At 41.1% G+C, this 16,775-nt stretch overlaps 1 protein-coding gene across 8 annotated transcripts in view; it reads right to left on the minus strand.

Annotated features, from left to right (window-relative positions):
* Nucleotides 1-16,775, minus strand: part of UNC13B (unc-13 homolog B) — a 245,389-nt gene that overhangs the window by 17,168 nt on the left and 211,446 nt on the right. For 6 of the 8 annotated variants that reach the window (XM_037009876.2, XM_073227824.1, XM_073227821.1 and 3 more), the window contains 8 exons: nt 16,413-16,528; nt 15,919-16,082; nt 12,931-13,081; nt 11,446-11,514; nt 9,884-9,973; nt 9,416-9,544; nt 3,957-4,084; nt 3,241-3,326 (listed from right to left, as the gene is read on the minus strand). In XM_037009876.2, the coding sequence (XP_036865771.2) occupies nt 3,241-3,326; nt 3,957-4,084; nt 9,416-9,544; nt 9,884-9,973; nt 11,446-11,514; nt 12,931-13,081; nt 15,919-16,082; nt 16,413-16,528 (933 nt within the window). The remainder of the gene's footprint in view (nt 1-3,240; nt 3,327-3,956; nt 4,085-9,415; nt 9,545-9,883; nt 9,974-11,445; nt 11,515-12,930; nt 13,082-15,918; nt 16,083-16,412; nt 16,529-16,775) is intronic. The other 2 variants (XM_073227839.1, XM_073227818.1) reach the window with 1 other exon arrangement.

The raw sequence follows: 16,775 nt of genomic DNA on the forward strand, positions 1-16,775 counted from the left end.
GAGATTGTTGTTGGGGGAATAGGGGGCAGGTGGATGGTTAATCTGTCAAAAGGGGCAATCATGCATCTAAACCTTCTCCTGCCCATGACTTCCGCATGCCTTCCTCCATTCATCTTTCAACCTTGGAGAGTTCATTCAACCTCATGATTTCAACTATCTAGCTTGCTGATCTCCTGCCCAAATTTCTGGTTCTGGTAATGTTTATATAAGGCTTTGATGGACATCTCACTTTGACCGGGTTTAACTCTGGTCCCCATCTTTGCCATCTTAGTATTTCCAGCTGAAATTAAACACAGTATACATACTAATTTCACCCTCTTATTCAATGCAGAACATTATCCTTAAGTCTTCCTTCCTCTTTATTCATACCCAGTTAAATCACCAGTCCCTTTTAATTTCACCTCCAAAATTTCTCTGAAATCTATCCATTTCTTTATAGTCACACTGTTACCTGCTTAGGTCTCATTAACACCAACTCTAACCTGATTTACTAGTCTCCAAACTGGTCTTTCCTCTTCCAATCCATTTTCCATACTACAGCCAAAGTGGTCTTTCTACATTATAAATCTGATCATGTTAATCCCTTGCCTAATATGGAATTGTTTTTCAGTGGTTCCCAACTGCCTCTGGATAGAGTCCAAGCCTAAACATGACTTACAATCTCCTTTGTCCTACTACTTTACCTTCATCTCTCATTTATTTCTTCCCTTACACTCTAAGTTGCTAGTCATCCTGAATACTGCTTCCAGCTGCTGAAGCATGCCATTTCTCTCTAGACCCCAGGTTTCTGAATATACTGTATCCTCTGCCTAAAATTCTCTGTGTTTCCCTTTCCTGCCACTACTACTTTGCCTCCCCACCAACTAAGTCCTACCATCAGGTGTCAGTTTGTACATCACCTCTTCAGGAAGCTTTCCCAGGTCTGGGTTACATGGTTCTCCTCTCAGCACCCTATGCTTATTCCTTTTTCCTTATAACTTTGAATTGTAATTTCCAATTTACATGTCCTTTGTCTATATTTGTCTGTGAGCTTCTCAAGGGTTGGGGCTATTCATCTCATTGGAATTCTGACAACTGGCAGAGTGCATGGCACAAAGAAAACAAACACTTGATGAATGGGGTGGAGATTTACTGAAAAGGGGCACAAAGAAACATTGTGTTCTGTATTTTATTCGGGATGGTAGATACACAGGTGTGTTCGTCAAAACATTAAAATGTACATAATGTGTTTTTATTTTATTGTATGTAAATTATACCTCAATGAAATTGACTTAAAAAATACTGGATGATATTTTTGCAGTGTCAACACTATCTTTTTATCATCCAGGTCTCTAAACTCCTACCCTTCTCTTGCCCTAAACATTCTGACAATAACTAAGTTCTGGTACAGCTTCCTTCCAATGCCTATCAAAGCCCATCTTCCCTCCCCATTTCTCTGCTATAACCCCAGCCCCATCCCCTCAGCCCTAATTTACAACATTATCTGCACTCCCTGCTACTAGTCTCTCCCTGTTCTAGCTGCCCCCATTTTCCACTGAGGTAAAATCTTATAAAAGTACTACTTTATTCACATTGTATCTTTGCTCATGCGCCTATAATATTTTTTTATTGTCCTTAATAACTAAGATTTTCAGTACTGAGTAAATGCCAGGCGGTATACTTAGTATGTTACATATAATTCAGCTCAATGAAATTGATGCTATCATAACTCCCATTTTACAGGTGAGAAAATGGGAACTCATAAAAATTCAGTAGCTTGGTCTACAAATACACAGCTGAGTTTGAAAGCAAGTCAACACTAGTTCTCTTAGAGCAGTTTCCAACCCATTTGTGCTTGTTCTAAATGTTAACAGAACTCCCCTTTCAAAAGAAACCTCGCCTAGGACCCCCATGTAAGATTGATAAAAGTAGAGCTGACAAGTGGCACCAGGTAAAAGGCCTGGAGACCAGCCCCTTTTCCCCACCTCATTTTAGCTCCTGAGATACCTGTTTGAAAACCACTGCCTCACCTCACACTAACACCATAAAAAGGTACTAGCAGGGGGCCCTTCCTCCTTTTGTGCAGCAACCAACCCACTGGAGTACTGTTCCCTCACCACTTTCCTCTAGGACCTTCACTGCATTTACATATAATTCTCACTTTCTCTGTCAGTCCATTATCTGTACATCTTATAGAACTGATTTACTTTTCACAGGTATTTATCTTTTCCCCCCAAATCCACTGGACCTGGACTTCTTCAAGAACTGGGGCCATACTCCTCACCGGCATCACTGGGTGCTGCCTGGGGGAGAGGGACAGGTGACCTCCTCACAAGCCTGCCAGGCTAAGTTGTGCACTATAGCCCCAAGCCTGATGCAGTGTGGGCAGGAGACAGCCACTGCTCTGGGTGGAATTACAGAATGTGTATGTACAGGCTGTGGTTGTCTCAAATTTAACATAGATCTTCAAGGTTTCTTTCACCTCAAAACTTACTGTTCGTAGACCCCCAAAGCTTAAAAGTCTGAGGGTTCCCCATTTCCCCTGCCACTCACCTAAATAACAGACCCAGACTCTGCTCTGTACTTGCCCCAGACTGCTCCCCTTCCTTTTAGGTCTGCCTTCTCAGACTAACATGTACAAGCAGACAGGAAAGGCAGCTAAATATATGAGCACAGACGAGTACAAATAGGAAGGTCTGATACAGGTAGGAAGTGATAGCTTTGAGGACCAAAGTGGGAAATGAACAAAAGAATAAGGTGAATAAACAAGATGAATAATAATTGTCTGTGACTCTGCTCTGTAGAAGTGAGGGAAGAAGTATCTTTCTGACTTTGTCACACCAATCAAGGACAGCCTTCAAGGAAATCGAGGCCAGGCAGTCCCCAGTGTGAGAAACTAATCTTATCTATGTATTTAAGGTTCTAAGATTCTTTAAAACTCTAAAGATAGACATTCTCTAGAGAGTGGGCCACATGACAACACCCAACACGGAAGGGTTGATCTCTGGACTGGGAAAGTCTTAAACAGGCACTTGCTCTAAAGCTGAAATGAGCAACCTACATCCGCACAGCCATATCCATTATTCTTCTGGCTGAAGCTTTGCCCACCCAAGGCCTCCTGAGGCCTATTGCCCACTATGCCTAGAATCCCTCTGGTCTCTCACTGGACTATTCATCCAGAACTTGGAGTTGTCTGGGAGAGGAAAGGAATAGATGCTTAGGCTAGGGGTCTGCAGCCCTCTGTCCTGGGCACACCCTTACCCTCCAGTGCATATTGCATGTCTTGGGCAAAGAGCTGCCACATCACTTCTGCGCTGACTTTTCCCACATTCAACTCCTGAGGAAACCTGGATGATGGAAGAAGCCACAGTCAGAGAACAAAGCAAGAGCTCTTTGATTTGACTGATTCCAAAGCTAATATGCCTAGTTCTTGGAGGTCAACTAAAGAGAGGAGCCTCAGAACAGGGCTAGAATCAATCTGGAGAAAAGGGGCCTGGGGGCCAATGTAGGACAAATGGGGACAGAGAATTCCCTCAGGCAAGGTGAGCCCAGGGGAGAGGATGTCTAGAAGACAGGGAATTGAGGCCCACAGATGAATGATTAAGACTGGAAGGCAGGTTCAGACTAAATAAGATGGAGAAGAAAGGGCAAGGATGTGGACATAAGAAGGCCCACTTTATTAACAGTAGACAGACACATACACACATGGTCTCTGGATCCCCTGGGACTCCTATGGCAGCCATTCCCAGAGGCTTCTTACTCCAGGGAAGCTGGCTCAGTCTGGGCAGGGCCCCCCATTATGTTCCACACCTGTCTCCAGAAACAGTTACCCACACAGATACAAGGGACAGAGGGATAGATGGACGGACAGGAGGAAGAGATGGCACTGTAAACATATAGAGATAGGAAAAAAAGACTGTTAGACAGATGGACAAATCAGCCACGAACCAGAGAGGGCCACATTGGGTGATACTCACTGGTTCAGAACAAGTGTGTAGGAATTCTTATCTTCCTCTATGATTGACACAATGAGCGTGATGAGTTTAGGCCAGAAATCCAGATTCCGCATGCTGGGTCCTTGTTCCTCTGGTGGTAGTTCCTGCTTCTTGTTCCGGAGGAGACAGTAATAGACAGAGTCAGAGTGGGATACGAAGAATGTCTCCAGTCTTCCTTTTTCTCTTTCCCTCCCCATGATACTTCCTCTAGAATCAGGTAGTCTTCCTCTCCTAGAGCCTGTCTTACAGAAGACCACCCTGTTCTGTGATAGGGGTGACTATTGGGAGGTCCCTGGACACAGAGTCCATCCCTGAGAGCCTTTCTCCCCAGCTCCAGGGCACTGATCTGCTAAGCTTGGTCAGTCTAAGAGACACAGAGATGCATATCCCCCTTCTTCCTTCCCTTAGTAGCTATGGGGACAGGGACTCCTTGGTTGAGATAGGTAGCCCCTCCTGTGTCACTAAGGAGATTAGTTCCACATGACCCCAACTGACAGACCTCCTGACACCTTCCCCACTCACCATACACATACATATATATCTCAGCTCTGAGAAGCTCCTTCAAGTTTTGCAGGAGCTACTAAACACATCTAGCATGCAGACTGGCCTAACCTTCAGTGGGTTAGGACTTCCCTTAACCCCTGAATGTCATTAGGGGGAAGAATTACATGTAAGAAGCTACTTGCCTACCTGGATAAGAAAAGGTCTTGAGGAGCCAAGAATACTCAATGGGGACAGGGTAGTCTCCTCAATAACTGGTATTGAGAAAATTGGATTTCACATGATGAATGAATATTCACAAAAGAATGAAACTGGACCCCTATCTTACACCATACACAAAAATTAACTCAAAATGGATTAAGGACTTAAATATAAGACCTGAAACCATAAAACTCCTAGAAGAGAACAAGGAAAAAGCTCCTTGAGGTCTGTTTTGGTGATGTTTTTTAGATATGACACTAAAAGCATAAACAACAAAAGCAAAAATCAAGAAATGGTACTATATTAAACTAAAACGTTCTGCACAGCAAAAGAAACAATCAACAAAATGAAAAGGCAATCTACAGACTGGGAGAAAATATTTGAAAACCATGTATCTGATGAGGGTTTAATATCCGAAATACATAAAGAACTCATACAACTCAACAGCAAAAAAACAGATTTAAAAATGGGCAGAAGACTTTAATAGACATTTCTTCAAGACATATAAATATCCAACACGTGCATGAAGAGGTGCTCAATATCACTAATCATAAGAGAAATGCAAATCAGAACCATAATGAGATGTCTGCACATGTCTTAGAATAGATATTATCAAAAAGATAAGTGACAACAAATGTTGGCCAGGATATGAAATAAAGGGAACCCTGGTGTATTCTTGGTGGGAATGTAAACTGGTACAGCCACTATGGGAAACAGTATGGAGGTCCCTCAAAAAATTAAAAAGAGAACTACCATATGATCCAGCAATCCCAATTCTAGGTATAAACCCATTGGAAATGAAATCACTATCTTGAAGAGATTATCTTACCCTCATGTTTATTGCAGCATTATTCATAGTAGCCAAGACAAGGAAACAACCTACATGTCTATCAATGGGTGAAGGATAAAGAAAATAAATATGGTATATAAACACAATGGATTATTATTCAGCCATAAAAAAGAAGGAAATCCATATTATTTAAAAAGCAAGTTATAGAACACAGAAGTGTGTGTACAATGTGATCCTATTCATGTTAAACACCTCTCACCGCTAAGTTTGGACAGATTGCTATCAAATTAACAAGAATGGCTCCCTTTGGGCAGAATTAGATGGGAATCCAGAAGAACTTTTGACTTATATACATTTTTTTAAAGAACAAAAATGAGTTCCTGTTTTATTGTTTGATGGAAAATAAATTTCAGAGAAGAAATGTAGCAAATGAAAAATGGCTAAGTTAGCCATTAGCATTGAGTGTTTGCCTGCTGTTTGAGTTTGAGCTATGTCACAGTATAACAGCTTATATTTGTGCTTTGCTTTAAGGTAAGCATAAATAGATATGCTTTATGTGTTTTGCTTTATTATTTCATAATAAAACTATGAATTTTCTGCTGTAAAAAAAAAAGAAGGAAATCCAGTCATTTGGGACAACATGGATGGACCTTGAGAGCATTTTGCTAAGCGAAATAAGTCAAAGCAAGAAATACTGAAGCATCTCATTTATACATGTAATCTAAAGATGTCGAATTTATAGAAATGGAAAGTAGAATGATGGTTGCAAGGAGCTGACAGGTGGGGGAAAATGGGGAGACATTGGTCAACTGGTACAAACTTTCAGTTCTGAGATGAATAAATTTGAGGGATCTAATGTACAGCATAGTGATTATAGTTAACAGTATTGTATTATGTATTTGAAAGATGCTATGAGAATAGAGCTTTAAAGTTCTCACCATAACAACAATAAAATGATAATTATATGAGGTGAAGGATGTATTAACTAACCTTATTATGGTAAACATTTTGCAGTATATGTGTGTACCAAACCATCACATTGTATACCTTAAACTTACATAATGTTGTGTGTCAATTATATCTCAATAAAGCTGGAGGGGGGGAAAGAAAGAAAAGGATTTGGTTAGGAAGAGATAAAGTAATACAACAGTGGATCTCAGGGAAGGAGAAGCGACTGTACATTCAGAACCAAGACAGGACAAGTAGAGGTCACCACAGAGAGGCTGGAATGGACATGTTATCTCCCATTGGGACAAAGGCAAAGTTAGAACTGCCTAGAAGGACAGGGTTAGGGGATGCCACATGTCATCACAAAGTCTCCACAGTCTTTAATAAGCCTGCATTATCAGAAAGTTTCCAGAAACCAGGACAGAATCCACAGTGGATTTTTTCCTTCTTAATAGTATTTAAATACATCTCCTCCTTTAGCTTTTTCTGCCACTATCTTGGCTTGGGCTCTTATCAGTCCAATCCCTATTCCATGCAGGTGTCAGTCATCTTTCTGCAAGGAGAATCTCATTGTGTTACCTCTCTGAAATTCAATGGCCTTCAGTAAAATTCCAACTCCATGGCTTGACACAAGAGTCCTTCAGAATATGTCCTCTCTCAACCTCATACCTTACCACTTCCCTTTTTTTTGCAGTCATAGCACACACCACCACCACTTATTTAGTGCTTATTATGTGCCAGGCACCCTAAGAACTTCACATGCCTCATCTCATTTAATCGTCATAACAACTCCATTGGGTAGAAATTATTATCACCTTCATTTTACAGATGAGGAGACTGGAGGACAGTGAGGTTACATGTTCATGAAGCTATAAATAGCCAAACCAAAATTTAATCCTAGATAGCTGAACTCCAAAGCCTGACACTGTAACTACCTGAATTAGTTTGCTTGTATTTCCTCAGATTAACATACTCATTCCCAATTCTGTCCCTCCAAATAATCTGTTTTCTCTATATGGTATCCCCTCCTCCCCAACCCCTTTCTTTAGCTAATTCCTACTCATTCCTCATAATTCAGGTTTAGCTTAACCTTTTCTGAGTTTTCCCTGACACCCCTGGATCTTGATTATATGCCTCTCTTCTGGGCTTCCAGACAACCCTCTATGAATCTCTGATACAGATATAATAGATAACTACAATTACAGTAAAATGTAGTAATAAAATAAAAAACAATAAATGTAATCTGTCCCACACATCCACCAAACCATGAGCTCCCCCAAAACAGTGATGTGTCTTCATCAACTTTATATCCCTACTGCTCAGTTTATTACAGGGATGGGCGGATGAATGAACCAATGACTGAAGGTCAATAGAGGGAAATCAAAAAACTTATGAAGTTACGCTGATGGACAGTGACTGTGAAGGGGTATGTGGAGGGGACTTGGTGAAGGGGGGAGCCTAGTAAACATAATGTCCTTCATGTAATTGTAGATTAATGATACCAAAAAAAAACCTTATGAAGTAATAATGTAAGTAATTATGTGTAAGTAATTCATGTAAATAATGAGTGATGAGAAAAAGAGTGAGACAAAGTAAAAGACAGCAAGACTCAAAAGCTAAGGGGAGTCCCTGTATAGTCTGTCAGCCCTCTTTCAAAGCCTAGGCTCATCTTCTGCTACGGAATGGAAAGACCCAGCACTCAGACAAAGTAGCCCTGCAGTTGAAAGGTCAAAGCTGAGAAGAGTGTCTTCCCCTAACCAGAGAGAATCCATACATGGGTAACAGAGGAGCCCAGAGTGTGGCAAGCTCAACAGAGGTCCCAGGAAAATCTCCCATGGATTTCAGAACCAATGGGAGGTTTTACAACCTTAAAAGAAGGAAGCCTTTAAGACAGGCTGGCACAAAAAGTACATTTGGGAATGTGAAGAGTCAGTGTGAACAAGATTTTAGTCTTTACTAAGATACTCCTAGGGACAAATTGGATTTATTCACCAAAGGGTAAACATCCAAGAGATTTAGACTGTCCTCCCATCATTTATTGACCAAATCTACTGCCTTTCAGGGTCTGTCTCAAATGCCCCATGTTTTTTGTAGATTTTCCCAGTATCCGATCAAGAGTGACTTCTTCCTTCTTGGAATCCCTTCAATTTTATTCCTTTTCAAGGCCCTTCTGGCAGACTTCTTTGATTAGAGTTACCCATATGCTCATGAGAATGTGAACTAACTGAAAGAGCGCTGTGCTTTCCTCAGATCTGGCCCAGAACAAACATTCAATACATATTTGTTGAACTGAAGGGAAACTATTCTGTAAATGTGTGTTCTGCAAGATATTCTTAAGACAGGAACTATAACTGAGTAATCAGACACAGAAGGAAGTCCTGGCTTTGAAATAAGAAAAAAAAAGAGATATTATTGAAAGGACCTAGAAAAATGTACAGTCGCCAGGTACTGAGTTAGGTTGCCAGTCTAAAACAGGTGAAGTAGTTCAGCCTTACAGAAGGATAGGGTATGCCTTGAGAGTCAGCTGATGAACGTATCTCAAAAGACCATGCACCTCAGAGAGAAGTGGTCAAAGAGAAAAATTAAACTTTCATGAGCCAGTAGCTCACAGAGACAGGTACAGATCTCAGCCTGGAACACAGCAAAGTCTACATGAGTTAGAGTAAAATTAAGTTTGGGGGAGAAAAAAGACTCTGTGATGGACTGAAAATTCACCTACTTACCCCAGGAACTGCTCAAATTTTGGTCACTTTCTTTAGCATCAAACTAAAGCTTATCATTACCACTTCTATTCAACTCAGTCACGTCATTTCTTGTTCAATGGTCCTTGTCCATCCTCACATGTCTCACATAGTCTAGATGGTCCACACCCTACAACTTACTCACTCTAGAGAACTCAAGGACTTTTTCCTGAGCTCCCTTCCATCATTATCACAGAAAAGGAAAACTGAAGCTCCAAGAGCCACTGATAGTCTGTCCCACCTGATCCTGAACTTCTTACCAGCTGGTACTGGCGGCTATACAAGTCATGGCAATTGCTGAAGATATACTCGTATGTGGAGTTCAAACAGGCCTTCACACAATCCTTTACCACCTGGCTGGCTCGTGGAGGGCTCTGTAGTTCTTGCACCTGCCAATTTATAAAAGGAATATGGGTCCAGGGTCCTGCTCACCTACATGGTTTCATTTTAGAACTCCCCCTAAACTACTCCAGATTCCTTCACCCTCTTTCGGATCCCTGGACCTTACTCTGGATAGAATTGCTAGGATAGCTGATGGGGAAAACTGCCCAGACCATCCTTGTTGCTCCATGGTCTTCTCAGAACTAACCCAGGGAACAGGTGTATGGATGCATGGGCTTAGAGGTGATGAATCCTGTAGCCTCAGACTGAGCCCAATAATTCTTATTCTCCATGTCCCTGTGGCTAGTTCTCCAGCCCAGCACCACCCAGCCCAGTTCACCTTTTACCTTCATTCTGAAGAAAGTAATGCTGGTCAGCAAATCCACTGTAGACTTTAAGTCCTGAAGCCGCTCAGGGCTCCCAGCAGGGAAATTATTCTGTTGCAAATCAAGCAAATGTGAGAAAGGAACAGAAATAGGAAAGCCTTTCCTGCCAAAAGCAATGAAATCAAAAGCTTCTCTACCTGTTACACACTGGGATCCCCTGGTTGAGCTGAACAAAAAAATACTATGGGTCTCCCTCTCTTTACCACTGACAGAGAAGGCCTTTGTCAAAAGCAAGCGTTAATAAAACCTAGCCCAGAAAGCAATACTTCCTACCCCCAACCCTACTTCCCATGCAGTGTGTGAGCATTTGGACAAATGCGCGCACACACACACACACACACAAATGCATGCACACACACACACACACACACACCTTTTTTGGGTGAAGTTTCTTACACCCAAACACACACACACTTACACCCAAACACACACACACACACACACGCAGTGACGTTTCTTACACCCAAAAAGTGAGTTCTTCACAAGTTACAATCTAACTGTATATCCTGGAATACAAGTGAAGCCACACTACAGACCATACTGAGATCCAGGATGTGGACTTTTGTACAATGGACTCCAGCTCTTCTACCATTATGGAGCCACCAGATGGCAGAGCTCTGAGCAGAACTGCTTTTGGAGTGAGTTCCTTAGAACCATCCTGCTATGCCTCATTTAATTCTCTTTGGCATGAGTTTTAGGAGAAAGAGGCCAGGGAGAGCTGGGCGGGGGAGATGTTGAGCCACTCTTCATTTTAAGGGTCACTGTTTTAAACCGTTATGTGGCTACTTATATGCCAAATATAAGATATACAGTCAATTCTCCATTATTCATGAAAAATGGAGGACAATGAAAGTGTAGATAATTAGAAACTCACTTCTTTTAACTTTGAAATTATTTTTATACTTACTTTTTTATGTGGGTATATTGCTTGTTCTGGAAATTCACAACATTTCAAAGCAAGTAATGAAGCCATTCTAAGAAGATCTAACTTAGGAAGAAGTGAGAAACTGTCCATTTCTCTGTCCTGGCCATGCCCATGTACCTACTCTCCTGCTACATTTCCTCCCTCCATTCCAGGAATGGACATGACCTCTGCTACACACTACTTGCCCAAACCAAGCTACTTTCTCTCTCTCCTTAGGTGCATTCTCACACCTCCCAGGAAAATAAGGAGAGTAAGGAAAAATGCCAGAATGAAATATAATTATCTAATTTTTAAAGGGGGCATTTCCAGAAGAGATTATCCTCAAGAGATTCCCTAATGGGAATGTGGTGATGTGAGTAGGGTTGGAAAGCCAACTGTCTATATAAAGCAGTTCAGCCCCTGGTGCTACTTACATGCTGCATGGTCCTTGGCGTTTGGAGAATCACAGGTGACAGTGGCATTGGCCATGCATGTGGGTGTGATGACACAAACCAATTTCTTTGCCTTCGATCTTTACAGCCAAAATTAGCTTAGAGTCTCTCCAGACTGAACTTGATATTATCTGTTATCCCCCCCCATGGCCATTATCTTCACTTACCCTGTATGTAGAGAGGTCAATCCTCAGTGAATTATGCAGCTGGTCCAGTAGTTTTACGAATCTTTCTTTCTGAGGGTGGGAAACAAGTAACAGAGAAGAGAAAAATAATCTGTTTCTAAGCTCTCTAGACTATAACAGAAACATAACCAATTCTGGGTGAGGAAAGGACCCTGGGTTGGGGACATTTTCTATCTCATGAGGAGAACAACAATGTAAGGGAGAAATGAGATAGGTGGTCCCTGTTCTATCTCTTAGCAGCTCTGTCTCACACTGGAGAATCTTTTTATATTGGCAAGAGGAAAAAAGTTCCTGGGAGGGGAACAGCTCTTCCTGTACAAGAGTCAACAGGAGATGGCCAGTGCATCTCCAACCCTTTGGGACTCTGATTCACCTCAGTCAACAGAAAACTGCAAGCACATTCTCCAGCTTGTTTTGAGTCTGTGGTCTCCTGTCTTATCCTGGGGTAGCTAATAACACCTAACCAGTCACAGCCAGGCAGTAATGATGGTAGAGAAAAATAGTGGTGCATTTGGAAGATGATCTGGCAGACCTGGGGGGTTCTAAATCACATTCCTTATTATTTCCCTTAGTTTTTACTTTTTTAAAGTTAAAATAAATAACATGTTATTTTAATAGTTGATTTTTATAGAAAAGGTATAATTAAATGTGGGATCACGTTGGCATAGCACTCCTGGAACTCATATATTAAGTCAATATATAATGGGATGAGAACAAAATGGAACAGATATTTGACTGGCTTAATCAATGGTATTAGTTTATCTACAGACTCTATTAACAGTAAGAAAAAGTGATTAGTACCAAAAAAAACAAGGCTCAGGGAACCATTAGATTTGGGGGAATTATTAACTTTATCTCTGAAGAGATAATCTTTGTGGTGGGTCAAAGATATTTCATCCAGTATATACTGAGCTAATGTGTGAGATGACATTATGAGTAAAGATTCAACTTCTCAAGTACCTTAACACCAGGAAAGGGAATACTCTGGATGGGAAATATTCTAAACACTAGAAAAGGGACAGGCTCAGGTATACATTGGTATCCTCACTTAGGTATCAGTCTCACATGAACTTAAGTGGTATGAATCTGTCAGAGGGACTGAATAATATCAAGAAAGGCCCATTTGTGGACCTGCAAGACTAAGGAACATGATGAAACAACCAAGATCTTGGCCAAAGAAGGTTCTGCCCAGGCCCATGTAGTGGCCCTCAAACCAAAGTGGTGCTATTCTGCCTTCTCTCATTTCTCCATGTCTGAGAAGAGACTATTAGCAAGTTTACATAATCATAATGAAATAGGGATAGTCTAGTAGCATTGTCTACATACTGATAAAGGAACGAGTTAATCTCTCTAGGTGGCAACTACCTGAATTTTAGGCATACCAACCAACTCTACAGTTCCTACCATAAAAATCAAACCTTATTAATTGATAAAGAACAGATAGATATGTGTTTACATCATACTCACCCCAAAGTTGGAGGCTGCAAAACGATCAGAGGCAGAGACGTTGGTGGAGGCAGTTGTGTGGGCATAGTAGGCATTGATGTTGGCCAGTAAGGTGCTCATCACTGCTGGCACACCAGGACACATGTACTTGGATGACAAACATGCAAAGTGCCTGAAAAACAGCATCCTTAGCCTCAAAACTCTTCAGCACTTGCTGTGAAAGTCAAGTAATCAAAAGATCTCACTGATGTGTATGAAGTTTCCAATCATTTTGGCATATAAGGATCTTCACAATTTATTCATTTAATTGTACATTCAATGAACCCCTACCATGAGCCAGGCCCTGTGCTAAGTGCTTGAATCCAAAGATGTGATAATCTGGCAGGGAAAGCAAGTGTTAGAAAGCAAGTCAATAATTCCAAGGTATGCTATGCAAAAGCATTGTGGAAACATACAGGAAAACAACCTAAATCAGAATGGTTGGGAGCTGGAAGGGATTAGAAAAAGTCTTCCCAAAGAAGAGTACTTGAGCCAAGTCTTAAAGGATTAATACAAATTAATCAAATGGAGAAGTGTTCAAGAAAAGCGAAACTACATTGCAAAGACAAATATATTCATAAGAGAATGATTCATTTGGGAAGCTCAGTTATGGCTACCATTCAGGTGTCTGACAGAGGAAGAGCAAGAAATCATGGAGAAGTAGGCACAGTATAGACAATAAAAGAGTTTACACTAATGCTATAGTAAAATTTTTAAAAATTATATTGAGATACATACAATAAAATGCACAAATCTTAGTGCACAGCTGATGAATTTTGACATGTGTATACACTTATTTAAGCATCACCCAGATCAAGATATCAAACATTCTCACTAAATTTTTTTTAAGAACAGATACATCGATCAACAGAACAGCCTAGAGAGTCCAAAAATAAACCCATGTCTATATGATCAATTAATAGGTGACAAAGTAGGCAAGAATATACAATGGGGAAAAGACAGTCTCTTCAGTAACTGGTATTTAGAAAACTGAACAGTTACATGCAGAAGAATAAAACTGGATCACTGTCTTATGCCACACACAAAAATAAACTCAAAATGGATTACACACCTAAATATGAGACCTGAAACCATAGAATTCCTGGAAGACAACATAGGCAGTAAACCCTTAAACATTAAGCACTAGTAACATTTTTCTGGTATGTCTCCTCAAGCAAGGGAAACAAAAGCAAAAATCAACTTTTTAGTTTAGTTTTTACATTAAACTAAAAAGCTTCTGCACTGCAAAGGAAACCATCAACAAAACAGAAAGACAGCTACTATATGGGAGAATATATTTGCAAATGATATATAGTAAAATTTTAAACAAAGACATAGTGTGATTAGTTTCTCAGAAAGGTCCCTTTTGATGATAAATTGGAAAAGAAGACCAGTTTAAGAGTTATTGCAATCACTCAGAAAAGAAGCAATGAAGCACTAAATGGAACAGAGAAATGGTTAAGAGCAGTTTGAGGCTCAGCGACACCAGTGACCTTGCATAAACTTCTCTATACCTTAGTTGCCTTATCTGTAAAATGGGAAAAATGATACACGTCTCATAAGATTGACAGGAGCATTATATGAGTTAACATTCATAAAGTGCTTAAGACTGGTTACCTGGCACATAAGGAAATGCTACATAGGAGCTGTTGTTATTATCATTATCATTATTACTGAGCTGTAGCAATAGTGATATGACAGGTTAAAAACACTGGATTTAGAGATTGGATGTTGAGAGACAGTAATAAGAAAAAAGTTTAGGCTGACTCCTAAATTTGTTTGGACAACTTTATAGAAAACCGTTCTATTTACTAAAATAGGGGATATAGAAAGATAAGCTTATTTAGTGGAGATTATGTGGATTTGGAATTTAGCCATGCTGAGTTTGCAATGCCTATGGGAATACTCAGGGAGCAGTTGAAAATGGATCTGAAATTCAGGAAAAGATCTGATCTGAACAAAGATATCTGGGGAGTCTGTTGCTCAGAAACAGTAGTTGAAGTCATAGATTTGGATGAGATTATCTAGGGAAAGTGAACAGAGTAAGAATGGCAGAGAGGCCACTCTCAAATGTCATACCTCACCATATTTCTTCTCCCCATTTATACCATACTTCTTGTAATTCCTTAATTATTCTATGCTCTGTTGCCCGACCAGAAATACCCATCTTCCTTTTCTCAATATTGAGACCCAGTTCAAAGTCAACTCCTCAAAGGCTACCCTCACATGCCTCCCCTAAAATTCAGATACCTAAAATTCATAATACCCTGTGATTATTTCTACCATAGCACTTACTGCATTATAGTGTAATTGTTTACTGGTCTGCCTTTCCTGTTAGACTGTTCCCCAAGCACAGAGGCCTCATCTTATTCATCTTCATGTTCTCAGCACCTAGCACAATGTGTGACCCATAGAAGGAACTCAATTAAAGTTTTAGAATAAAGGAAGCACAGCCAGGGCAATAGTGACCCTCTGCTTACCTAGGGCTGCTTCCTGTGGTAGCCTCACCAACAGACAACACCTCTTCTGTTAAGTGGGGACTTCTGATATAGGAGTCTTGGTGAACTCCAGACACAGCTGCTTTCCCTTCAGTTTAGTGCCCTCTCTGACATCCAGAGAGCGTGTATAAAATAAGCTTATAAAAGCTTTTCACACACATGCCTATCTCCTCAGGCCTGTCCTGGTTGGGGAGTTTTGCCCTTGCATCCCCTTCCACGGCCTTTTCCCTTCCTACCTCTGATCTTTGGGGTAGACAGACAAATACCTTCTCCCTGACTTACTGATAAACACACTCCCTTTTAACATATATCCTCTTTGCCTTGGGCCAGAGATCCACCTCACCCAGCTCGGAGAGGAAAGCAATGAGTCACTGCATACTATTCCATTGACGACCTGTCCACCCTATCAGTGCACCTTCATTCCCCTCCCCAAGGGTTAGTAGCCACTTCCCAAAGCCCCAGGGAGCCTCACGTCATGGCCTGATATATGGATTCAATGCCATAGCGCATGGAAAATTCATCGACAATCTCTTGGGCAGTCTCATCAAAGTACACCTTCCATGCATCATCTCCTCGAGTCTCAGGGATCTGGACTGCTCCATTACCTTGAATATCTGTGAGGTAATGGAAAAGGTTCTGCAGGAGACAGAGCAAAGAGTTAAATATACATTAAAAGCAAAACCACAATCTGGTGATTAAGTCCAGGACAATGTGTATAGGGTTCCACAGAAATTCTGTCCTTCAAATCATTGCTCAGTTCCTCCTGTGGCCCTAGAGGGCAATGCTCATATGAGTAAAGGAGAACTGAGGCTGGGACTGTTACTTGGGCTGTTCAGGGTGGCACAGTGAGCCAAGGATAAAATTAAAAAAAGGCCCCTAATCTTCAACCATCTAGCCATGCTGCTCATTGTAAAAGCCCCTCCCAGCATTGCTTTCTGGCACCCCATCTACCAAGAGCTGGCTCACCTCATGGAGACATGTATACTGCACATGATATGGGGCTACCTTCTCCTCCCCCTTGATCTCCACACTGATATGTAGTCGGATAGCCCCTGAGACAGCTGATTTGTCTGTCCTCTTCTCTAGGAAGGAAAGAAGACAGGAGATTGACGTCAATGCAGCTACAGATAGCACAGAAATCCAGCATCCTGGCTTAACCCAAGGGAAGAGAAGCACCAACCCACACATTCACCTAACAGGGTGAATGCACTCCAGTGACCTTGTGGTCCACAAATACCCCAAACATTACCAGTAGGAATTCTCCCACACCATTAGGAGACTAGGGAGTTAAAGCCATCAGGGTATGAAGATTCAAGGGCCTTGTGAAAT

Source organism: Manis javanica, chromosome 2, assembly GCF_040802235.1.
Source record: "Manis javanica isolate MJ-LG chromosome 2, MJ_LKY, whole genome shotgun sequence".
Taxonomy (NCBI): domain Eukaryota; kingdom Metazoa; phylum Chordata; class Mammalia; order Pholidota; family Manidae; genus Manis; species Manis javanica.